Source organism: Pteropus medius, unplaced genomic scaffold, assembly GCF_902729225.1.
Source record: "Pteropus medius unplaced genomic scaffold, Ma_sr-lr_union100, whole genome shotgun sequence".
NCBI classification, from domain to species: domain Eukaryota; kingdom Metazoa; phylum Chordata; class Mammalia; order Chiroptera; family Pteropodidae; genus Pteropus; species Pteropus medius.
Window position 1 is genome coordinate 18,578,635 of NW_024342471.1, and position 23,856 is coordinate 18,602,490.

The following is a 23,856-nucleotide window of genomic DNA, read 5'->3' on the forward strand; positions in this document are numbered from 1 at the left end:
CGCTGAGGGCTACGAAGGCACTGAGGAGGTGATGGGGCGCTAGGGGGTGACGGAAGCGCTGAGGAGGTGGCGGAGTCGCTGAGCCGGGCGCGGGGGCAGAAGCGACGGCAAGGCAAGTGGCGGGGCGGCGCGCGCCGGGGGTCGCGGGGGCAGGAGCAGGTGCGGGGCCGGAGGTCACTCACCCGGCACCGACGCGTCCTCTCGTCGCCGTCGCCGCTGCCGCCGCCGCCAAGGACTGGGGTCCGAACACGAGCAGTTCAGCGGCTCCGCCCGCCGCCGCGCACTTTCGGTTTCCCTTCCCCGCAAACACAGAGGGGAGGGAGGAGCCCAGCGGGCGAACGCGGCGGGGCGAAGAGAAGGAGGGGCCCTGGCACAGCCGGCGCCTACGCCCTCAGGCCGGGGCGGGCGGACGCGCGGGCGGGCGTCGCCTCAGCTCCCCGCGGCGGGCTCGAACGGGCGCGGCTGAGGGGAGGGGACTGCGGGAAGCGGGTAACAGCACCCGAGGCTGCGGCAGGCCTCAGCCAGCCCCGAAGGCGGGGGGACCCGGTGGGCTTCTTAGTGCGTGTGAAGCGCGACATGGCGGCGAGGCCGACGAGCCCGGGAAGCCCAGTGTGTACGGGGAGGGGGGCGGGGCTAGAGCGGCCTTGACAACCATTGGATCCCCTCGGCTTCCCGCGAGGCGCCGGGGGAACCGGAAACGCCTCGGGTCCAGTGCGCAGGCGCAAGAGCCTCCCTATGGTTATATAAGGGAAGTCCCGGGTTCACTTCGTTCTTTTGCGTCTGCCGTGTGTTGACTTCTTTTTCGTTTCGTTCCCGTTGGTCGTCCGATGTCGTCCCGCGCTGGGAACCTGGGGCTACTACTGTGTATGGTGAGTTGAGGTCTACTGTTTTCTATTTGAGATCTCTGTTCCCCTCTTCCCCTCTTTGCCATCGCCCCTGCCTTGGCTCCTTGCTCTGACCCTAATGGGCCCGAGTAGAAGTCAGTGCTGCAGAACCGCGCCCTGTGTACAGACCTAAGGCGTCCTTGGCTGGTGTAAGTGATGACTTCACTTTTTTCCCCATCATATCGACCATGCCGATATCTTTGAATACTTGCCAGTTAGTTCTGATATACCGGCCTCAAAAGGCGCGGCCACGTTCTTTTTCGACCGTGGGAAGATGGCGATTGATGCCCTTTCTTTGTTGGTTCGCAGGTTAGCGCGATCACAATGGATCTTGAAAGAGAGGATCGTTGCTGGGCCTTCAACGGAACCCCGTGTAGATATCTTAAACCTTCGATATCATGATCTCTGGGGTAAGCATTCGTCTCCTGGCCTGTTATAGAAACTCATGCTCTGAGGATCCTCTGCTAGGCGAACTTGGAAAAGATTTAATGGTAGCTAACTGATATTAAGCATGGTTTAGATATTAGGTATTCTTTGAAGTGTTTTGGTTGCTTCGTTTTATTGTTCTCAAAAATGCACCTATTAGTCTTATGTTGCTGGTGAAATATATTTAAGAGAAATAATTTCCCAAAGTGCAGTCATCTCTGAAAAGATATGTGTCCAGACCTGTAGAAAATTTGCTAAGGAAGCTATAGATCTGGGACAGGACTAACCGCTATCATTACTCAGCCTGTTAGGCCTGCCACGTGGCCCTCTGAGCTTGTCAGGTTTATTCTATCACCCTCTTCGTTCCCAAAGTGAATAGGTGTTGTTAAATGCCCCTCAAAGCACCTTTTAGGATTCTATTTCTTCATGTTGTGTTTTTCATAAAACAGCTTTTTTGTGCACTGAAATTTTGAAATGGACGGATGATGTGATGGCATTTTTAAAAGGAAAGCCAAATGTGTATTTCTGTTGACCTAGTCACCCGAACTAATTCCCACATTCCTAACTCATTCTCAAGTCCAGGACTTCTTGGGGACATAATTTTCTTAAACCTTGTTGTCCCAGATTTTTAGTGGTAACAACTTATATTAAAATGTAAAATACACTTCGACCAGAACTCCGTGGTCACTTATTTCCGTAAACGTTTCCCCACAGCCCTTGCCAGGCACACTGTCCTGTATCAGATGAAAGCTCAGAAAGCAAGGATGGTCTTAGCTGCTATTTCCTTATTGCCAACAAACAGGACCCAGAAGTGCTTGAATATTGAATGAATAGAAGCAGACCAACAAATTCTCATTCTTGGTTCAGGGCTCTTTAATAGAGGCCAAGAGCTTCCCACTGGCATATATGATGACTGAACTTTTTTCCCCAACAGATCGACCATGTTGATCTAACTTCTCTAAGCCAGTTTCTGTCTGATATGCCAGCTTGAGCAGTTCTTTGTCCCCTGGTTCTTTGGGCATCTAGCTAATTGGAGCTTATGTTTCAGTGTTTTCTTCTCAGGTTTACTGTTTTCAGAAAGCAGACTTTGAAGGAAGCAGGATGAATCCAGGAGTGGCAGAGGATTGGTAAGTGATGTACATGTCTAAGTGCTCATGCCCGCATGGCTGAATAGACAGGGTCTGGAGAATGGAGGAGGTAGTAACTGCTTTGCTTTTAAATATGGGGTTATCCCCCTTGTGCTCTATTTTCTGGCTCAAATGTGGCCATCGCAGCTGATGACATAACTTTTTTCCCCATCAGATCGACCCTGTTGATCTAACTAAACCACTAGCCAGTTTTTGTCTGATGCATTGGCCCCAGAAATAATGTTTTGTTTACCATTAATAGACTACATTCTAAGTGGGTTTTTGTTTTGTTTTGGTGGTTTTGTTTATTGGGGGGAGGGTTGTTTGTTTTCTGTTTTCTTAGTACTCAGGTCATTTATCTTGACTTCATCTGTTAACTTCCTGCAGATTGGGAGTCCTGAGAGCCACTGGGCAATAAGTAGGTTGATGCAGCCTGATCATCCCCTTGGCTTGGTTCAGTCTGTCCTGTAACAGGTGAGATTTCTGCAATGGCTTTATCCAGGTGTCAACTTCCTAATAAAATTATTGTCGAATGTGCCCAGGGTAGTAGAGAGGTGATGCGTTTGACCACTTGGCAGTAACCTGGGGATCTAGTTTCAAATTGGGTATATAAAACAGGAAGGGAAAATTAAGTCCTCAACAGGAGACAGTTGACCTATTGCTACTACTAGGTCTTTCAAGAAAGGGAAAAAAATTAAGTCTACACTTTCTGCTCCCATTTTTGAACAGAACAACATCCACTTTATCTTTTTGGCTTGTCAAAAATTACTCATTACCCTAAATTGAAATAAAATATTTGCTTTGTCTGTATGAATGCATAGGTTTTGCTATTTAAAAGTTGCTTTGTGACCCTTGATCCCGAAACTGTTCTGCTACATAACTGACCCTTAACAGCTAAGAATATTAATATTTTCCTAATGTCTGCTTATCCTCTTCATATTCAGATATCCCATCTCTTATATGCATTGCATTGGTGTTATATCCCTTTAGAAACAACAAACACCTTTGGGTGTGCCCTGGATTTGTCTGCTCTTGACTATTTCCTGTAATTAGGATTTAGATTGAGGTTGAACATTTTAACATAGGTACAACATGCAGGCTTCAGTGAGGTGCAAAACAGACAGGTTGTTTTGAGATTGTAAGTCTTTTTGGCTTGGTAATTAATTGAATATCCATCCGTGTAGTTCCTGAAGTTTTAACCAGATGCTCCCATATTTCAGTCAAGTAGTACTTTAATATCAGAATGAAGTGCTGATTGTAATCTGCCTTTTTTCTTTTTAAGGAGTTTTTCACCGATGGCATTGGAATACGAGATCTCTTGAAAAAGATTGACCCTTTTTTTCCTGAGAAAGCATAATATAACTATAGCTTTTCTATCTGGAGAAGGAAAATAAAGAATCCTTTAAGTCAAAATGCTCTCAAATTTGGTCATTGAAGATAAACACTGAACATGGGTAATAAGTAACAAATGTCTACAGAGGTCAAACTCCAGGGGGAGAGAATGAATCCCACACTGTACATTTATGCGGGCATGTCTGAATGGGTTGTATATACTAGATATGGATTCTGTGCTTTGTACGTAATATATGAGATGGATATGCATGTTTTTAGTTTTAGCCATGGGCAGTTCCAGACTGGTCTAATGACAGTGGCCAACCCGGTTTCATTTAACTCGCAGCTCTCCCCTCCTCAGCACATATGTCTCCTAGCCTCAGTCCCAACAAACACCTGATGCTTCAGCCTTGCCCTACTCTGTCCTCTTGGCTGAGGAATATTGGGCAAATTGCTTCACTTCCACGAGCCTCAGTTTCCCTATCTGAAATAGGGTTTATGCAATGTCTACTTCGGAAGAGTGAGGTGGAGCAAAGTGCCCAGCTTAAGGCCTAGCACAGTAGGGATGATTCATATCTAGTAAGAAAATGTCCTTAACATTGAGATGGGAAAATGTGCTCCTTGAGTGTTTACCGCTGGAGTGTGATAGCTACTTCAACATTGTTCATTACTATCCCATTTTATAGATAAGAAAACAGACTCGGAGGATTAGTGATTTACTTGAGGTCACATGCCTTGGAAATGATGAAATGGGATTTGAACTTCATACTGGGCCCCTAATTTCTAGGCTTCAGACCCTTACCAGCTGTGTAAATGAAGCATTCATTTCTGGGAAGTCTTGGGTAAAGATGGAATCCACAGACCATTCCAGAATTCCAGCCAGGGCTGGTATCTCCCCTACACCTCCTTGGCTGGGAACAGTTAAAGATCCCTCCAAGCCTGGCATTAGTCCTGGCTCCTGGCAGGCAGCTTGTGACTTCCACCATTTCTTGGCTTCAAAACTCCCATCTATAAAATGGGCATAACATTACCTTACTTGGTGCTGTGAGGATCAAATGAGCTATGTCAAAATGCTTAGTGTAACACTTGGCGTGGCTAAGAATGTAAAGGAACCAACTAGTACATGTAACAATAGATTGAAAGATTAGGCTAGGCAGGGAAGCTGGTCTCAAATGGTTACATGCTGTATGATTCCATTTGGACATTCTGGAAAACTAGTGAGAAAGGATCAGTGGTTGCCAGGTTTGATGGATAGGGTGTGTGAATATAAAGGAAGAGCATATAGAATTTGGGGGAGTATCACTGGTGGTTATGCAAATTTATACATCTTAAAATTCAGAACTACAAAAAGTCAATTTTATTGTATGATAATTGTAAAAATACTAAAAACGTGGGCTCTGAATCAGACTTCTTGAGTTCGAATCCTGACTGCTGTTTTATTAGCCATGTGACTGGATAAGTCATATCTTAGCTTCAATTTCTTAATCAAAAAAAAAATGAGGATATGATATCCACCTTATGGGGATTTTTTGAAGAGTAGTAAGGGAACACTTGGAATATGGACCTCGAATGCTTGTTAGGGGCGAGGCAACCCTTGGTTGACCTCACAGGTTGCAAGGACTTTGCTGGTTTACAATCCCTTTTTTTTTTTAAACGCCTACAGCACCTGGTCTTCCTAGGTGGTCTCCCATCCAGGTACTAACCAGGCCCGACCTTGCTTAGCTTCCGAGATCAGACGGGATCAGGCTTGTTCAGAGTGGCATGGCTGATTAATCTACCTTTTTTCTAGATTTTGGCTGCCTCACTCCTAATGTGACCACACAATTGCCCCAGAATGTGGAGCCGGGGTCCCTTCCAGGACTTGTCTGCAGGAGGTAGTGTGGGCACACATTTCTCCAGCCTGTGGGGAAAAGCCTCCACCCTGAGGCTAGGCTAGGAAGGGGGAAGGCAGCTGGACATGGGCATTGCAGATGGGTGAGCTTTCCAGATTTTGCAGCAATGGAGCCTGAGAAATTCTAAAACATGCTACAATGTGAATAGCCTTGAAGACATCCTTAAAATAAGCCAGTCACCAAAGGACAAAGAAATGTATGATTCCACTTACATGAGGTACCTAGAGTTAGTCAAACTCAGAAACAGAAAGTACAAGGGTGGTTGCCTGGGGCTGGGGGAATAAGGAAATGGGGAGTTGTTTAATGGGTATAGAGTTTCAGTTCTGCAAGATAAAGTTCCGGAGATTGTTTGCATAACTTAACACTACTGAACTACACACTTAAAAATGTTAGGATAGTACATTTTATGTAATGCATATTTTACTGCAACTTAAAAAAATGTTCAAGGCCAGCAATAAACTCTGGTAATACGGAAGAAGCGGTTCCCACTACAACATTAAAAAAAGGTAACTTTCCATGACATGCATAGAAGAATTTCACTCAAATAACTAATCTTAGAGCTAGTCTCCTCTGGTTTTTATTCTTGTGAGTTTATTAGATTTTGACTTTTATGTTTCAGAACATAAAAATAACATGGCTATTATGAAAATTATGTAATATTTAGAAATGAAAACAACTAATATTAAAATATAAAACCACGCTCTATTCAGATTTTCCAGCTAAGAAAAGTCGTAGGAAAAGCCATGGGAACCAGAGTGTTGCTAAGAAGGAAAAGGGCATTGTGTGTGTAAGAATCAGTTCCCGGTATACAAAACTCATGTGGCTTGGCATCCTGGGATCAATCACTTCTCGGCTCTGTGACCTTTGGAAAATCATATAATCTTTCCTTGCCTCAGTTTTCTTAGCTGCAAAATGGAACTCATAAAGATGCTTCCCTGGGTAAATATGAAAAATATCTAGCATGAAAATTCAATAAAGATGCTCAGTAAAGATCTGTCAAAAGGACAAACGCTAAATACCCACCAAAGATATTAGCAAAATAAGAGGGAGTGGAATTGGCAATTTTATGGCATGCTTACTTAATTTAACCATGGGGTGCTCCCATGGGCATTTTTTTTAATGTCCCCCTAGGGCATATTTTTAAAATCTAAAATAAGTGGAAAAATTGAGTTCTGTCTCCCCTCTCCTTTTTAGATCCACTTAAAATAATTGTGGATTTTCTTCTCTTTTCTCCCCTCCCCCTTTTAAATCATCTACAATATGCTAAATCCCTAATTAAGCAAATGCAGTCCTAGGTTGAGAAGTTCCCCTGACTGAAATTCTTCTAGGTTGATGATTATTACTGGAAAAGCTGGTCAGTTGGTGGACCTCAACTGAGATGAGAGGAAAGTATTCAGCCTGATATTATTTTTCCAAGCAATAAATTTTATCTGATGCCAAATCCCACATGATGCTAAGCTTTTTAAAACTCTCTTGATGCAGAAGGAAATATCTTGATTGAGATGTGCCCAACCCAATGAAGATCAACATAAGAAAACCATCCCTACAGGAGCACTGGATTATTTAAAGAATTTTTCATCCTGAATCTCTAAATAGCAATACCTAATGACCTCGAAAGGCCAGGGCTACTGGGAATATAGCTTTCTTATGGATAAAAAGTGTAATGTATGATCCCTAACTCACAATGTTGGTAGGATAAAAGAAAGTGGTTTGTAATTCTCAAGTCCTGAGCAAATATTATTCAGTGTTCCTGGCTTTGATATTTACTAGCTGGGTGACTTTGGACAAGTTACTTAACCTCTCTGTGCATATTTTCTCATGAAAAAATGGGATAATGTTAATTGTATCTACCTCATAGGGTTGTTGTAAGGATTTTATGTTACAATATATGTAAACTTCTTAGCGTAAGGCCTGGCACATAAACATTTAATGATGGTAGTTATTTTTATTATAAAATGGATTTTGGAGTTCTGAGCTCTGGGTGTGAAAAGTGGCATGCTAGGCAGCTTCTACATCCATTCCCAATGATCCTTGCCTCTTAGTATTCACACGCTCTTACAATTCCCTCCCCTTGAGTGTGACTTGATTCTAATGAATAGAATATGACAAAAGAGATGAAATGTCACTTCTGAGATTAGGTTACAAAAAGGCAGTGACTTCCAACTAGAAGGAATTTTCCTTGTCTCTAACTCATGGGGCTCCAATTTCCCAGACTCTCTGGTGGGAGAGAAATTCAGCTAGAAAGTTGACCATGCAGAGAATGTCAGGAACCAGGCTCCACCCTGAAATTCATCATTTACCAGTGGAGGCAGCTGGACATTTGGCAGGAAATGGTGAAAATAACATTTTCCTGTGTGTCCAAGGGTGCCATATGCATTCTGAGTTTGGGTGGTATCCAAAAGCAGTTAAGAAAAATTCCAGTTTTATCAGGCATCCATCTCTGCTCTCAGGTTGTGGCCAGCAGCAAGAAGCCATACCAATACCTACTGCCCACTAAGTTAGCTCTGTCCTTAAAAATATTATTTAAGATATAAACACATGCAAAGGACAAGAAGAAGCCAGCTGGAGGAAGTAACTAGATCACTTCTTTGTACATCAGGAGATCTGAATTCAAGGCCCAGCTTAGGCTTTGACTCAACCACCTTCATTTATGGGTTTTCTACAAAGTGGCAAGTACTTTTTAGTTATGTGACCTTAAGCAAGCAACTTTATACCTCTGAGCCTTGTCCAGCTTTTGAAAAAAGGTCATGAAAGGTATTTATTTGTGGTAGACACTGCTGGTTCCTACCCAACAACTATTTTTCCCAACTGTGTCTTTTTTGGCAGAGCCTATCCATAGAGGACAATGAAGCCAGACACTCACCTTCCTAGCCTCCTTTGTGCTAAGGCATGTGACCTAGTTCTGACCAATGAGATGCAAGGGAAACCTGGCCAGGAGGCTTCTGTACGTGGTGCCCCGACATCTTTTCACATGATTATTAATAATGACATGATTTCATGAAGCTATTAGGTGGGGGAGGCAGGCCACAGACAAGCTCAGAAAATCCGAAGCATATGTGTTGCTGTAGAGATTAGAACAATGCTTCTTAGATCTTACTATAGGGTCTTGTTCAAATGCAGGTGCTGGTTCCACCCTAGACCTACTGAATTAGAAAGCCTAGGGGAAAGGCTCAGGTGACTCTGATACACATGGGAGTCAGCCCTGGCTGTACTTTAGAGTCATCTGTGCAACTCTTAAAATTACTACTAGATAGAAATCGGAATAGTGATTGCCACTGCAGATGGGCTGGAGTATAGACCTTGAAGCAGAGTGAGCAACTTGTCCTAATTTGCCTAGGACTTTCTCGATTTTAGTAGAGAAAGTTCCATGCCCAGGAAAAACCCTTCGGTTCTGGATAAACTCGGTCAATTTGTTACCCTACCTTGAAGGGGCAAGAGGGAACTTTCTGGGGTGCTGGAAATGATCTATTTCATTATCTGGGTGGTAGCTACATGGGTGTACATGTGTGTAAAAAATACCAAGCTATCCATTTAAGTTAGTATACTTTACCAAATGTATGTTACACTGTGGAAAAAAATAAATAAATAAATACTGCTGTCCAGATCGTATTCCAGATCAATTGAATCGAAATCTCAGCGGAGGATACCAGGCAACTATTTTAGGAAAATCTTTCTCCAGAGGCTTCTAATGTCTAGCCAGTTTTGAGAACTAATGTGTTCAACTCACCAGAGATTTTGTTAAAATGAAGATCTTGGGTGGGGTCTGAGAGTCTGCATTTCCAGCAAGCTCTCAGGGGATTCTGATGCTTTGCCATACTCTTGAGTAGTGAGGGCCAAGCTCAATCAAGATTTATCCTGCAGCATTACTAGTGATAGTCAAGATATGGAAGCAACCTAGATGTCCATCAACAGATGAATAGATAAAGAAGACCTGGTATGTATATTCAATGGAATATTATTCAGTGATAAAAAAAAAGAATGAAATCTTGCCATTTGTGACAACATGAATGGACCTAGAGGGCATTATGCTAAGTGAACTAAATCAGACAGAGGCAGACAGTGGAATCTGAAAAAAAAAAAGAGATGAATAAACATAACCAAACAGAAATAGAGCCATAGTTATAGAGAATAAGCTGATGGTTGCCAAAGGGAAGAGGGTGGGGGTTGGGAATAAAAACTAAATTAAAAAATCTAAAAAATACACACAGAAAAGCTGCATGTTGCCAAGCTAATTCTTAATACCAAAAGGTTTAATTCAAGTGATATCTCCAAACCCAGTTAGGAATGAGTTTCAGCTACTTACGTTTCCTCACATAGGTGCAGGTACCACCTTCCACTAAATTAGGCATTTAAAAAAAAGAGATTTACCTTCTGGGTCTGGGGGCAGGGCAAGGCAGCACTCCCCTGAAACATCTTGATGCCGTTATTGAGGAAGGAAGACATTTGGGGTGAAATGTGGACTACTTGCAGGGTAGCCAATTCCTGCAGCATTTAAGGAACCAATGTTTAGGGTGAGATTAGGAAAAACAGAAGCACATACATGGGCAACCGCACAAACACAGAAGCTCAGACAGCTGTTTCCAGCCCCTCACATGCCAAGAGGTCCATGTTTGCCTGAGTCTTGGCCCAGCCAAGTCAAGATCCAGGACCCCAGACTGGGTTCAGCTTGCTTGTTCTAAAGTCACCCAGGAGACTGATCCTCTAGAGAAGCCAAGTCTGGCTTCCAGAGGTGCCCTGTCCCTCTGCCCCAAAGACACTGTAGAAACTACCCCGGGGCTGCCATCTGGTTTAATCACCCAGGTGGGAAGTTGGCAGGGAGAGTTCAGTCTTGGGCAGAGATTAATAACTGCATTATCTTCCCGGGCAATCATCCCGTGTGGGCCCCAGTCTGGAATGTAGATACAAGGTGTAAAGAAAGCCCCTGTTCTCAGAGAGCCTAGTTTTCATTGTCTTCAGATGGGAATTTGTCCCCCAAAACCCTTGGCTCAAATCCAGGAGGTGTCTTTGTTTAGCAGAATGACCTGGTCTGTTTCGGGGCATGCGACAGACCTCTCCAGTGCTAGGCTGAGGCTAGAGACCAATAAAATGTATTGCTTTTTCTTAAATTCTTAAGTAATATATGCTTATTGTAAAAAATTTAAACTCAAAAGCTGTGTGTAGGGTAACTATTATTAATCGTTTAGTGTATATTCTTTCAAACATGTGTCTTTTTTCTTTGTTTTTGTCTTTTAATTTTTTCCAACTTTATTGAGGTATAATTGAAGTATACTATATGGCACATATTTAGAGTGTATAATTTGATTAATTTTGACGTATGTACACTCATGAAGCCTTCACCATAATGAAGATAGTGAATATACCCATCACTCCCCAAATCCTTCATCCATCTTTGTGGTCCTTTTGCAATTCCCGACTCCTTCCCTCCCTCCATCCCTCCCTCCCTCCACCACTAACCTACTTCTGTCACTATAAATCAGTTTTTATTTCTACAATGTATATCAACAGAATTCTACAGTACATGCTCACTTTTCGGGTGGTGGGGGCTGGCTTCTTTGACGCAGCATAATGGGTTTGAGACCCCATCCTTGTCGCAGGCATCGATAATTTGTTCCTTTTTATTGCTGAGTATCCCTTTGTATGGTGTACCACAATTTGTTTATCCATTCATCTATTGATGAACTATTGAGATTTACAGTTTTGTGGGGGTTTTTTTGCAGGGGGGAGGAGGAGGTACAGTTTTTGGCGATTGCAAATAAAGCTGCTCTGAACATTTGTGTCCAAGTCTCTGTGTAGACAAATGTTTTAGTATCTCCTGGGTGAATGCCTGCGTTGTGTCATGTGGTAGGTACATGTTTAACTTTTGAAGAAACTACCAAACTGTTTTCTAAAGTGGTTTACCGCATCTTGCATTCTTCCGGTGGCATATGAGAGCGAGCTCCGCGTGCTCCACATTCTTGCCAGCACTTATAATCAGTCTTTCTAATTTTAGACATTCTAATGGATGTGTAATGGTACCTCACTGTGATTTTCACTTGTATTTTTCTAGTGACTAACGGTACTGAGCATCCTTTTAGGTGCAATTATTAGCTGTTCCCATATATTCTTTAGTGCAGTGTCTGGGAGCAGGGGGCAGAAGGTGTTTTTAGAGATGCTAACACTGAGGACCCTTTCATCCAATGAGAGACGTGGGGTAGGCATTTGGAGATTGCATGTAGCTGACAAATCCGGGACTTGTCAGCTTAAAGTCAGTTTAGAGTCATGAGACAAGTTGAGATCATTAAGGTGGAGGGAGAGTATAGAGAGAGAAGAGGCCCAGATCTGTGTTTTGGGGCACTTGAATAACTGGCCGACTAGTCCCCAGTTATTCTAGCCATCTCGGTTGGGGCAGCAGATGAGTGAGTGAAGAAGCCACTTTGGACATCCAGCCCAATGAAGCCTTGAGATGACTTCAGCCTCAGCTGCTTTCCGCTTGCAACTGCATGAAAGACACCCAAGCAAGAACCACCAGCTGGGCCCAGTCAACCCATAAGACTACGAGAGATAATAATAAATTGTTGTTTAAACCTCTAAGTTATGGGGTGGTTTATTATGCAACAATAAATAACAGATGGAGACACGAATGGTTAAGAAAGACTGATCAGCTCCCCTGCTCCCACCTAGAGCACAGCGCCCTGCACCCCAGACCCATGGAGACAGGGGTGCCCAGCCTCATGTGGACACCAAACTGCATTCTGATGGGTCCCCTCTCCCTGCTCAGAGGAGAATAAGCTTCTCTTTGTGCCCACAGCTGTGGCATCTGCCAAGAGTCCCACAGTCCCCAGGGCCCTTACAAAAGGACAGCAAGGGAGATTTTTCTGGGAACTGGGTCACCAGTTACTTGGAGGCTCCAAACCTGAAATAACAGAGAGAAACCAGATAAAGAAGGCTGGAAACTATGGGAGGCTGCAGGGCCTGTCATGGGGACAGCTCAGGGACATGCCATGGTTAGGAGTGGCTGCCTGCCCTGCCTTGACCCTTACATCAATAGAGCCCTCCTCTCTCTATCTCTGTCTTTCTATCTTTCCTTCTTCTTTCCTCCTTCTTGGTAGTTTAAAACATTGGTAGATCAATTATATATGTATATATCTATATACATAAATATATCCCTCTGTCTTTCAACCTTTCCTTCTCCTTTTATTTATGAAAAATATTATTGGCTTTCCATTTATATAGTGATAACTTTTATTTTCTTTTTAAATAGATTTTACTTTTTAGAGCAGTTTTAGATTCACAGTAAAATTGAGAAGAAAGCACAGAGAGTTCCCATATACCCCCTGGCCCACATCAACTTCCCTCCACCAGAGGGAGACATCTGTTACAACAGATGAACCTACATTGACACATCAAGTCCACAGTTTACATTCAAGTTCACTCTGGACAGTGTACATTCTATAGGTTTGGGTGAATGTATACTGACGTATATCCATCATTATAATATCACACAGAGTATTTTCACTGCCTTAAAAATCCTGTAGTCCATCTATTCATCCCTTCTTTCTTCTGGCAATCACTGATCTTTTTACTTTTTACTGTCTCCATGGTACTGTCTTTTCCAGAATGTCTTATAGCTAGAATTATATGGTATATAGCCTTTTCAGATTGGCTCCTTGAACTTAGTAATATGCATTTAAGAGTCTTCCATGTGTTTTTTTTTTGGCTTGATAGCTCATTTATTTTTATTTTATTTTATTTTATTTTGGTAGAAAGGTTTATTTATTTATTTTTAATTGAAGAAATGATTTAAAATTTTTTTCCCCCTGTCTACTTCCCCTCTCCCTCCAACTCATTTCCTTTTAGTGCTGACTTATATTTCATTGTCTGGATGGACCACAGCTTATCTATTCATTTACTGAGATGTGTCTTGGTTGCTTCCAAGTTTTGACAATTGTGAATGAAGCTGCTATAAACATCATGCGCAGGTTTGTGTGTGGACATAAGTTTTCAAGTCATTTGGGTAAACATTAAGAAGCACAATTACTGGATTCGATTGTAAGAGTATATTTAGTTTTGGAAGAAACTGCCAAACTATCTTTCATAGTGGCAGTACCATTTTGCAGTCCCACCAGCAAAGCATGAGAGTTCCTGTTGCTCTGCCTCCTTGTCAGCATTTGGTTTGTCTGTGTTCCAGATTTTGGCCATTCTAATACACATGTAGTATTTCACTGTTTTAATTTGCATTTCCCTGATGATATATGATGTGGAGCATCTCTTCTTATGCTTATTTACCATCTGTATATCTTCTTTGGCAAGGTATCTATTTAGGTCTTTGGCCCATTGTTTTAAATCACAGTGTTCATTTTCTTGTTGAGTAGTAAGACTTCTTTGTATATTTTGGATGACAGTCTATTATCAGATATATCTTTTACAAATATTTTCTCCCAGTCTGGGGCTTGTCTTCTCATTCTCTTCAGTGATACAGGTTTGTAACAAATACATTATTTTAAATTTTAAAAAAATGAGTCTTTTTAAAGAGGAATATTCAGGAAATGACAGTCAAAGTGGTAGGAATACAGCCAAAACCGAAGGTGTATATAAGGAACTCAGCTTTGGCCAATACTAATGCCACACTTGGAGCCTGGTACACAGCCTGACTCCCTGGCGCCTTACCTGACAATTATTATGGCTATTATTACTATTTTAATAATATTGGCATCTACTGTTGGTGTTATTGTTATTATAAGTATGATATAGTGACTATTGCTGTTATCATTATAACAATATATAACAATTGTTTTCTATTATAATATATTGCTTTGATGAACTTTTGTATCATCTCTATTTCTCTGGAACCTAGGGGCATTGGAGAACCCCGCAAAGTTGTTGCGGTTATCATTACCGTTATCTTGATATTTCACCACCACTAGTTATGCAAAGTTTGGATGGGACGAATGGAGGTGGATCAATTCCATGACAGGTAGGGGAGGGGTCGAGCGGGGAGCCTCCGCCCCGATGTGGGGCGGGTCCCTAGGGTCGATTCCTGTCGGCATCCGGTCCCGAGCCTGAGCCCAGTGATGGCCAGGAGCGGAGCGGCGGGCATCCTGCCCCTGGCGCTCGCCCTGGCCGCAGTGGCTACGATGTCCCCGGCGGGAGGCCCGCCGGGCACGCTGTGGCCTGGACAGGGCTGTGCCGCCCTGGGCCGCTGCTGCCCCGGCCGTGACCTGACCTGCGCCGCCCGCGGGCCTCCGCGCTGCTTCTGTGACCAGGCGTGCGGCGCGGTGCGGGACTGCTGCGCGGACTACGCGCGGGCCTGCCCAGGTGAGGCCCCGGGAGCATGGGGTGCGGGCGGAGCGCTACGCGCGGCGGGTGTGGGCATGAGGTGGGGAAGGGAAGGATGCCGCCCGCGGAGGGGGTCCTGGGGCTGGAGCCGCGCGCGGGCGAGCGAGGGATGCGGACGCGCAGGACACGAGGGGGAAGAGGCGCGCCAGCTAGGGACCGGTGAGAGACGCAGGACACCTGCAGGAAAGGGACACGTGGGGCATGGAGGGCTGCGAGAGAGTTGAGGGTGCTTGGGTTGGGGTAGGGTGCCACATATAGCAAATAAAAATACGCCGTGCCCAGTTAAACTTGAGTTTCAGATAAACGACCCATAATTTTTTAGTATAAACACGTCCTAAATGTTGCACGGGCCATACTTACATTAAAAGTTACCGCTTATTTTTCTAAAATTCAGAATTAGCTGGGCGTTCTGTGTTTTATCTGGCAACTCTAGCTGGGGGAAGGGCGTGAGGCCTGGAGGGGTGTGAGGGAGGAGTGGCACGCACGCTACATTGCGGGCAGGGGGTTCACAAGGTAAATGGAAGGATACTGAGAAGGCCGAGGGAACCGCTGAAGGCTGGAGAGGGCTTGGAGTGGAAGGATGCTGAGAGGGTGTGAGGACCCGTGCTGGGTGGTCCAGGAGGGGCAGAGGAACTGGGGTGGGGTGGGACGAGGAGCAGGCTAAAACTTGGGCAGGCAGGTAGGTGGAGGCGGAGGGGCCTGATGCCTATGCAGCTCCCTGTGCCAGATGGCGTTAAGCATTCCCTATAAAGACCCCTGCCAAGAGTAGAACCCACCGGGTTCTGAAATCAGGAGCTGCTTTTGTTGAGTCACTGGTGGGGAGGACTTTGTCTTTTTTAAATCCCAGGAATAAGTTTTTCACTCCCACTGGAGACAGAAATCCAAATTCTGTCCCATTGTAAGGTGGACATGATCCAACTTTCCGTTGTGGGGGGCGGGGAACAGCGATTGGGCACTTCTACGCTGTGATATCAGCGGTCCTTCAGGCACTTATATTTAAAAGAGGGGGCAATTTTTAAAAACTCAAAATTGAAGAGACCCAACATTTATTGATCACTTACCAACTTTGGGCTGGGTGTCTCATCAAACTTGACTACTTTCTCACATCGTTCTGGGGTTCTCACACATAATAATGTCCCCATTAGCAGATGAGGAAAGCGGAGCTCAGAGAGGAGAGGGCTTTGGCCAGCCAAGGTGATCCAGCAGGTTTTGGACCAGGTCTGAGTCACGTCTTCTAGTACTTTGCTGCTTCCGACGAGTTTGAATGCCTAATGGTCGAAAATCAGGCAGCAGGAAGAGGAAAAAGTAATCTGGGGTGTGGTGTCTTCCCAAATCATGGCAAATGAGACCCTCCCAGAATAAATGTGCACAAGGACCATTTTGGTAACACTTTTGTACTCACCTGTTTTGGGTGCAGAGAGCGCGTGCAGCCATGAGGACATTCGGAGTGTGGGGCTGCACCCGGAGGGGCTCCCCTGCTCCAGCACATGGAAGGGACCAGGCAGATGGATCGGTGATACTTTCCCATGGTCTGACCTTCGTCCACAGACTCACACGATGTTATCAGCTCCTCTGCGTAAAGTGCTTGGGTTGGTGGGCATGGAGCCTCCCTGGACATGGGGACCAGTTAGGAGACGAGATATGGAGAGAAGCATGTTTTTTTCATGAGTGATTTAGGGCACAACATTGACTTCAGTAATTGTGGTAGAGAGAGATATTGAGAATGACTTAAAAAAACAAACAAACAAAAAAACCCCCTAACATTTACTGAGTACTTACCATGCGCCAGGGAGGTACTGTCTAAAGTGCTTTAAATAAATTGTCTCCTTCAGACCTCATAACAATCCTATGGAACAGTGTCTTCTTGTCCATTTTACAGATGAGGAACTGAGGCACAGAGAGGTAGTGACCTGCTCATAGTTGCACAGCTCTTCAGCGGCAGATCTGGGATTTGAACCCCAGCAGTCTGGCTCCAGATCACAATATTATTTGGTTGCTCAAGGATGGGAGGGACTTAAGCATTTAGGAAAGGGAAACTTGAGTCTCCAGGTGGAAGAGGCGCACTTGACATTGCCCACGCTCAGTTCAGTTACATTGCTGGCCACCCACTGTGTGCCCAGCTCAGCAAGAAGGCATGGAGGCTGAAAAGATGGGGCTCTGGTCCCCCTCAAGCTTATAGTCTAGTTTTTGAGAGACAGGGTAGCCGTGAAAGAAATAAACAATTTCAGTCAGAGCAAGACGAGGCTTGGAAATGGTGGGCGAAGATGGGGCAGAGGCAGGGAGAGGGTGATGTTGGAGTGACTGGGAAGGTCTGAAAGGATGGACACCATTACTTCACATTTTTCAAGTTCTTTACTGAATGTTTCTATGTATTTCATACTCTTTAATTCTCACTTCAACCCTGTGAGGATCAATATCCCCATTTATACTCTTACGTATTTGTTGTATTAGTCAGTACTCTTAGGCTTGTGGCACAACTAGTATTGACTTAAACTAACAAGGAAATTCATTGACTCAGGCAACTGAAAAACAATCCATGGATTCTGGTTTCAGGCATGGCTGGATCCAGGGTCTCCAAGGATGATGTCATCAGGACTCTATTTCTTTCCACCTTTCATCTCTCCTCGTGTTAGCTTCATTCTCAGGCATGCTGTCACCAAATGGTGGCAAAGGTAGTACCCAGTAGCTCCAAACTGGTGTCCCTAGTAGAAGGAGAGCATCCTTTACCCATTTCTTCCAAATCCTAGGGATGGTTATCATAGGCCCAGTGTGGGTTACATGCACATCCATGATCCAATTGATCACTGAGCCTAGGAGAAGGAAGATGTCAATTAGCCATGTCTGGGTCACATGCCCCGTGACAGGAATGAGAGGGTGAGCTCAGCTCTATCTGAACCACATGGACTGAGAGTGGGGAGGGTCGGTTCCTCAAAGGAAAATGGAGGTGGTGTTACCAGCGGATAGAGGTAAGGAAGCTGAGAGGGTAGAAATCACGGCTGCCCACTACTGAGCTGTGGGAGACCATGCATTTCCAGGAACTCAAAGTAAAAGGCTGCTGAGACGTTAAATAGGAGGAGGACAGAGTGAGTGACTGAGGTTGTGTTGTAGGGACACTTACATTTTTAGCCACTAGGCTCGGGGGTCTCTCTGTTCCACTATTAAAAAAGACCTTTTGTGAACCACCTCGGTAGGATACAGGAGCCATTGAAAGATTTCAGGTGACGGGCCAGAACTGTATTTCAGAAAAATTCTTTTGATAGACAGTGGGGAGGATGGTTGGTCAGGGGGCTGGGCAGAGGTTCAGAGAAGAAGGCAGGATTTGGATTGTCCAGAAAGGTTTTTCCTGACGAGCCTGGGCCTGTCTGAGTAGCGGCAGAGGGATCCAAGGGGACTGTGGGAAATTCAGACTGGCTCCAGCAGGCTCAGCTGGCACGATGTTATCTGGCTCTTCAGGGCTGGACAAGCAACCTTCAAACCTCTCATCACCCCGGCTCTTTGTTAGCTCCACTGATAAGCTAGAATTTCTCCTTTACTCGGAAAGTGGGATGGCCTTTGTTTTGAGAAACACCGCCGTCTGGTGGTACCTTTTTGCAACGCCAACCTGTGGTCCTATTTCCTTTGTTGTCACTAAGACCAGATTTGCTCATTCAGTATTCATGGACTCGTTATTTATTGGGTCCCTGGGTGCCAGGTACTGCACTCAGTGCTGGGATTCAGCAGAAAACAAGGACCCTGACTCCGTGGAGCTGATATCTAGTGGAGGAAGCTGACAAGATGTGAATAATCACATGAATGTACTGAGTCGCAACTCTAGGCCTAGGTGAGATGTGATGACAGTTCCCTGGGAATGTCACATGTGCGTGCTGCTAGGTGACTTCACAGATGCCAGTGACATGGAAAGGCTATGTGTAGGATGGCGTAGGCCTAATTTTCTGCAAAATCTCTCACCTGCCTGACTGGCAGGGCAGGGCAGGCAATCAGGGGGGGACTGTGGTACTCTCCCGTGGTTCACCTGCCCAGCCAGTGCCTGAGTATGGTCTTCAGTCTTCCTGCCAGGTGTTCCAGCCGCTCTGCGAACACTTTCAGTGACACAAAACTCATTTCTTCTGGTGGCTCCTTCTGATGTAGATGAGACTCTCTCACCTGGACAACTGCAGCAGCCATCTTGCTGGTCTTCCTGCTTCTACCCTAACCGCCCCAACTCCCAGCAGCCAGAGCCGTCCTGTTAAAGCCTGAAATGTGATACCGTCACTCCTCTGCTCAGAACGCGGCAATAGTTGTTTTTTTATGCATGGAATACAATCCTGTATGCTATTGCTCCCTGCTCCCTCTCTGACATTGCTTCCCATCGCTTTGCCTCCTGCTTGTTCTGCTTCAGTCACACTGGCCTCCTCCTTGTCCCTTCAGCATACAACCTTGACCTTGCCTCAGGGCCTTTGCACTGCCTGTTCCCTCTGCCTAGAACACTCCCCCTGCCTCCCGGATACCTACACAGCTCCTTCCCTCCCCTCCTCAGAGGTTCTTTGTCACAGAGGCCCTCCTCGACCCCTCCATCTAAAACAGTTCTCATCACCCCACCCTGCTGTTCCTACTCTGCTTTGTTTTTTCTCAGAGCATGGATCGCTGGTTGAAAGGACTTCATATGCTGTGTTGTTTATTGTCCTTCTCCTGTGGAATGTCAACTGCGTTGCTCGTCTGTGTTTCCAGCACCTGGCCCAGGGCTTGGCACACAGTGGGCCCTAAATAGTAGTTCGATCAATGCAAAAAGACCCCCGTGGCATCGAACATTTACAGTCTGCTCTGTGCTTCGCATCTATCATTGCAGCAGTGCTGTGAGACTGCAGTTTGAATCCAGCTTTGTCTGGCTCCGACACCTGGGCTCAACTCAGATATTCTGCCCTCTTTAGTCCCACTTTCCTCCTCTGTGAAATCATTTGCCAATAGTACAGATACATATAGGAATTGAGGTCCTGGCAAGTGGCAGATCGTATACGCAGGAGAATTTGATGTGGGCTCTGTTTACACTGGGGCACAAGAGGAAACAGTGTTGTCGGAGGCTGGGGAGAGCAGGACGCATGGCTGAGGGTCCCCCCACCCAAGAGCAAGGCTGAGGCGAGGGGTGGGGGCAGTAACCCGTGGGTCGGCCTCTCCTCCATGCTGGTGCCCCACCACTGGCCGAACTCAACTGGCAGCTGGGGGTCAGGGAGCCTCTGTGATGCATAGGTTCCTGAAGGGCATGATCTCCTACAATTGTCATGAGAATTACATGAAGCTGGGTATGTGACTTGCCTGGCTCAGCACCAGTGACTTAGCTGATGTCATTATTGGGTGGCTATCGAAAGCACTCATGATCGTTAGGTTGTCATATCCGATTTCCTCCCTGCTTCTTCCCTCCCGCCCTCCTCCTTCCTTCCTCTGAGCTTTTCAGTTCTGCTAGGAGTGAAGATCCGCACAAGCAGTGTGACGTCACCAGAAGCAACGCTGGCTGTGTTTACAACACAATACCCTCATTCCCTCAGTTCAAGGATATACACTTCTCACATTTTTCATGTTGCTGAACTAGGACATGGCTCATAGCTGATGAGCCCTTTTCACAACCCTTTTCACAAAGACAGGCCTGTTTTTCTTGTTCACCACTGTGTCCCCCTGCCTCACAGTAGTCGCTTGGTAAAAACCTGTGGGATGAGTGCATTAATTTTGAGAGTAGGAGCTGCCTTGTATGTGCGTGACTATACGAGTGTGTCAGTGTCAAGGATTACTAGCACATCCATGGAAAGTCTTCCTCTGGGGAAGTCCTTGGATTGTGTGTTCCAGCCTGACCACCTCCTCTGTCTGGGTTAGCCCTAGTCCGGGATTATGGATTTAGATGAAGAAGCTGAAGGTCCCAGAGGCCACATCATCATAAAACACCTACTCAGTGGGATCCCGATTGTGGGGGGCACATGGAGCATCCCAAGGACATGGGCTCCTAGCACCTTCCTTCTTTTTTTATGATGAAATATTTCAGACATACTCCAAGATAGAGAGAATGATAGAACAAACTCTCCTGAAAACCTAAAAAACAAGCTTTGACAGAAGTTACTGGAGCTTGTGTTTCCCTCTCCAGTTGCTTTCATTCCTTCTCTGCTCAGAGGTAACCACTATGCCGCATTTGGTATTTAGAATTCCTCTGTGTGTGTGTGTATAAATATCCACAATCGGTGCTCGCAATTCACAATAGTTATGTTCTGTAAAATCTCTGTGAACACTGAGCTGACAAATACTGCACCACGGCTCCTAGGGGAAATATGTACACACATCTCTCACGCAGATTATATCGTCTTAAATCCTAAAAACAATTCATTCGGATAGATTCCATTTTCTTTATCTCATAAAAGAGAAAAAATAATAATAATAAATGAGAAAAACCAGGTTCAGAGTGTTAAGTGACCGGCTTGAGGCCACCCCACAACAGGTGCCAGGGGTGCTTTTGGAGACGCTGCTTTCTCTTCCAGCGGTCTCTTGCGTTGTGGCCGAGTGGAGTGGCTGGAGTCGCTGTGTCAAGCCCTGTCAGGTCTCCTACCGTGTCCGCCAGAGGCAGGTTCTGCAGGAGCCAAGGAACGGGGGTGCTCTGTGTCCACCTCTGGAAGAGCAGGCTGGCTGTGTGGAGTACCGGAGCCGCCAGGGAGCGGAGTGCCTGCAGTCCTTGCGTGAGTTGGGTTGGCCACCAGGGGCAGCCACCGGAGGCGGATGTCAGATCCTGTGGGGGGGGGTCTGAGTTCGGGGTGGGGCTTCGCCTTTCTTTTGCCCCGATTTCCTCTCCTTGGGAATGAGGTAAGACGCTCTGATTTCTTCTGGGCATCTCAACATCTCCTTTCTATTCACCTCCCAGTGTGAATCAGTCAGGGCTTTGAATGCCTATGATGGGAAACCTAACTTAAACTGACTCGAGCAAAAATGCGTGGCTCATGTAACTAAAATTTTAATGGCTGCGTTCAGGCATGGCTGGATCCAAGGGCTCACGCAATGTCGCCAGGAATCTCTCTTCATCTCTCTGCTCTGTTTTCCTCTGAGTTGGCCTCATTCTCAGGCCGGCTCTTCCCCTGCAATGGTCTTTGATCAGCTGGAAGAAAAGACCTCTTTTTTCATAGTTTCAGTAAATGTCCTGGGATGAAATCTCATTGGCTTGACCTGGGTCATGTATCGACTGCCAAACAATCAATTTGGCCAGAGCTATAGGATACTCTGATTGGCCAAGCCTGGAGGCGCTCCCTCTTTTTTTGGGGGAGGGGGCGGTGAGGCAATCCTTGGTTGACCTCAAAGGTTGCAAGGACCTTATCAGCTTACAATCCCTTATTTTTTTATTTTTTACGCCTAAGGGCCTGGTCTTCCTAGGTGGTCTCCCATCCAAGGCCCGACCCTGCTTAGCTTCCGAGATCAGACGGGATCGGGCTCGTTCAGGGTAGCATGGCCGTAGACGAGGGTACTCCCTTTGAAGCTGGGAGGTGGAGGGCAGCCCCATCTGAATGAAAGTAGGGGAGGGGTGTTCTCCAAAGGAAAATTGGGAGAATGGATGCAGCGTAGGCAAAACTACAGATGTCGGCTACATCACATACCCTAACAAAAGATTTTTATATCGCTCCAAAAAAATAGCCGATGCCCATTTTACCGCTGCAGAAATTGACCGAGAGAGTGGCAGTGATTTTCCTGCAGGGGGAGGACAGCAGGTGGCAGGGCTAAATTGTACCCTTCCAATCGATCTCTCCCCATGCTACAGCCTGGCAGGGAGGGGAGCTCATTCTACAGCACAACTCTTACCCTGATGCTCCCTCCTGCTTTAAATTCTTCAGTAGCTACCCAGCACCCTCAGGGGGAAACCTAAACTCCTCATCATGGTCTATAAACTCCATGTGATCTGGCTCTAGCCTCCTGTGACCTCATCTCCTTCCTCCCTCCGCCTGTGTTTAAAGGATCACTCTGGCTGCTGTGGGGAGAACAGACTGAAAGGGGTCCGAGGGTAGCAGGGAGATCGGGAGAGAGGTGACTGCGGTGGTGCAGGTGAGAGAGGATGGTGGCTGGACCGGGGTTCCGGCAAGGGGGTGACGACAGTGGGAAAGTCATTTCCTTTCCCTGAAATCCTTCTCCCTCTCCCCTGCCACTCGCATCTAACCTTGCCCAGCCCATCATTTCCTGCCTGCTTGTCAGTTTTTCCGGGAGAATCTTCCTGACCGCCCCACTATGTGCAAGCACTTTGCCATATTCCTTGACTCTGGAAGGCCAGTGTTATTATTCTCATTTTAGAGAAGGGCAAACCAAGGTTCAGGGGGGCACAAAACTTACCCAAAATACATGGCTCATCTTAAATAACTCTATGATGTAGGTACTAGTATCATCCCATCTCGCTGATGAGGAGACGGGGCCTCAGAGAGGTGCAGTAACTTGACCAAGATCACTCAGCTATAAGTGGCAGAGCTGGGACTAGAACCCAGGCTTCTCTGGGGCTCTCTTCACTGCTTCAGGCTGCAGCAAAAGAAGCACCATGGATGCCAGAGAATTTGTGTGTTAAGTGTGTATGGCAAAAACCAAGCCTAGTCTCTACGGCAGTAGCAGGGAGGAAGGGCCTGGGATTCCCCACCGCCTGTCCCCCCCCGCCCCAGCCCTGTGTGGCCCTTGTCTAGGTCACAAGCATTAGTTCTACACCAAATCTTTGATTCAGCTCCATCACTCAGAGAACGGCGAGGGGCAGGGACTTCCTTTGGCATTTTTATTTTCCTAAGGAATCACCAATTTCTCGAGGACTGACCCTCGATTCTCCTTCCCAGTGGTCTCTGCTCTAGGAAGGAAGAGACCTGGAAGTTGGCCCAAGGAAATGATTATGTAAATTCATTTATCCATCGATCC

The 23,856-nt window shown here is 45.9% G+C and overlaps 2 protein-coding genes, 1 long non-coding RNA gene, 3 other non-coding genes and 1 pseudogene across 8 annotated transcripts in view; 5 read left to right on the forward strand and 2 right to left on the reverse strand.

Moving 5' to 3' along the window:
- ZNFX1 (zinc finger NFX1-type containing 1) overlaps positions 1 to 554 on the reverse strand; it is a 25,474-nt gene extending 24,920 nt beyond the window's left edge. Inside the window, 1 exon segment of the mRNA XM_039864548.1 lies at positions 183 to 554. The gene's annotated coding sequence lies outside the window, so the exon portion shown is untranslated.
- Positions 555 to 687: 133 nt separating this feature from the next.
- LOC120603779 (uncharacterized) lies at positions 688 to 3,850 on the forward strand. Its single transcript, XR_005653118.1, has 5 exons — positions 688 to 869; positions 1,194 to 1,294; positions 2,359 to 2,437; positions 2,825 to 2,911; positions 3,720 to 3,850. It is a non-coding gene; the product is annotated as an uncharacterized LOC120603779 (long non-coding RNA).
- LOC120604264 (small nucleolar SNORD12/SNORD106) lies at positions 1,028 to 1,118 on the forward strand. Its single transcript, XR_005653295.1, has one exon. It is a non-coding gene; the product is annotated as a small nucleolar SNORD12/SNORD106 (small nucleolar RNA).
- LOC120604263 (small nucleolar SNORD12/SNORD106) lies at positions 2,207 to 2,297 on the forward strand. Its single transcript, XR_005653294.1, has one exon. It is a non-coding gene; the product is annotated as a small nucleolar SNORD12/SNORD106 (small nucleolar RNA).
- Positions 2,575 to 2,667, forward strand: LOC120604267 (small nucleolar SNORD12/SNORD106). The gene has a single exon (XR_005653296.1). It is a non-coding gene; the product is annotated as a small nucleolar SNORD12/SNORD106 (small nucleolar RNA).
- Positions 3,851 to 5,423: 1,573 nt separating the features above from the next.
- Positions 5,424 to 5,542, reverse strand: LOC120604107 (uncharacterized; annotated as a pseudogene).
- Positions 5,543 to 14,602: 9,060 nt separating this feature from the next.
- The window catches only part of LOC120603781 (somatomedin-B and thrombospondin type-1 domain-containing protein-like), a 30,820-nt gene continuing 21,566 nt past the window's right edge, over positions 14,603 to 23,856 (forward strand). The window contains exons 1-2 of one of the 3 annotated variants that reach the window (XM_039864563.1): positions 14,603 to 14,955; positions 21,471 to 21,665. In XM_039864563.1, coding sequence (XP_039720497.1) covers positions 14,712 to 14,955; positions 21,471 to 21,665 — 439 coding nt within the window. In that variant the 5' untranslated portion in view covers positions 14,603 to 14,711. The remainder of the gene's footprint in view (positions 14,956 to 21,470; positions 21,666 to 23,856) is intronic. The other 2 variants (XM_039864564.1, XM_039864562.1) reach the window with 2 other exon arrangements.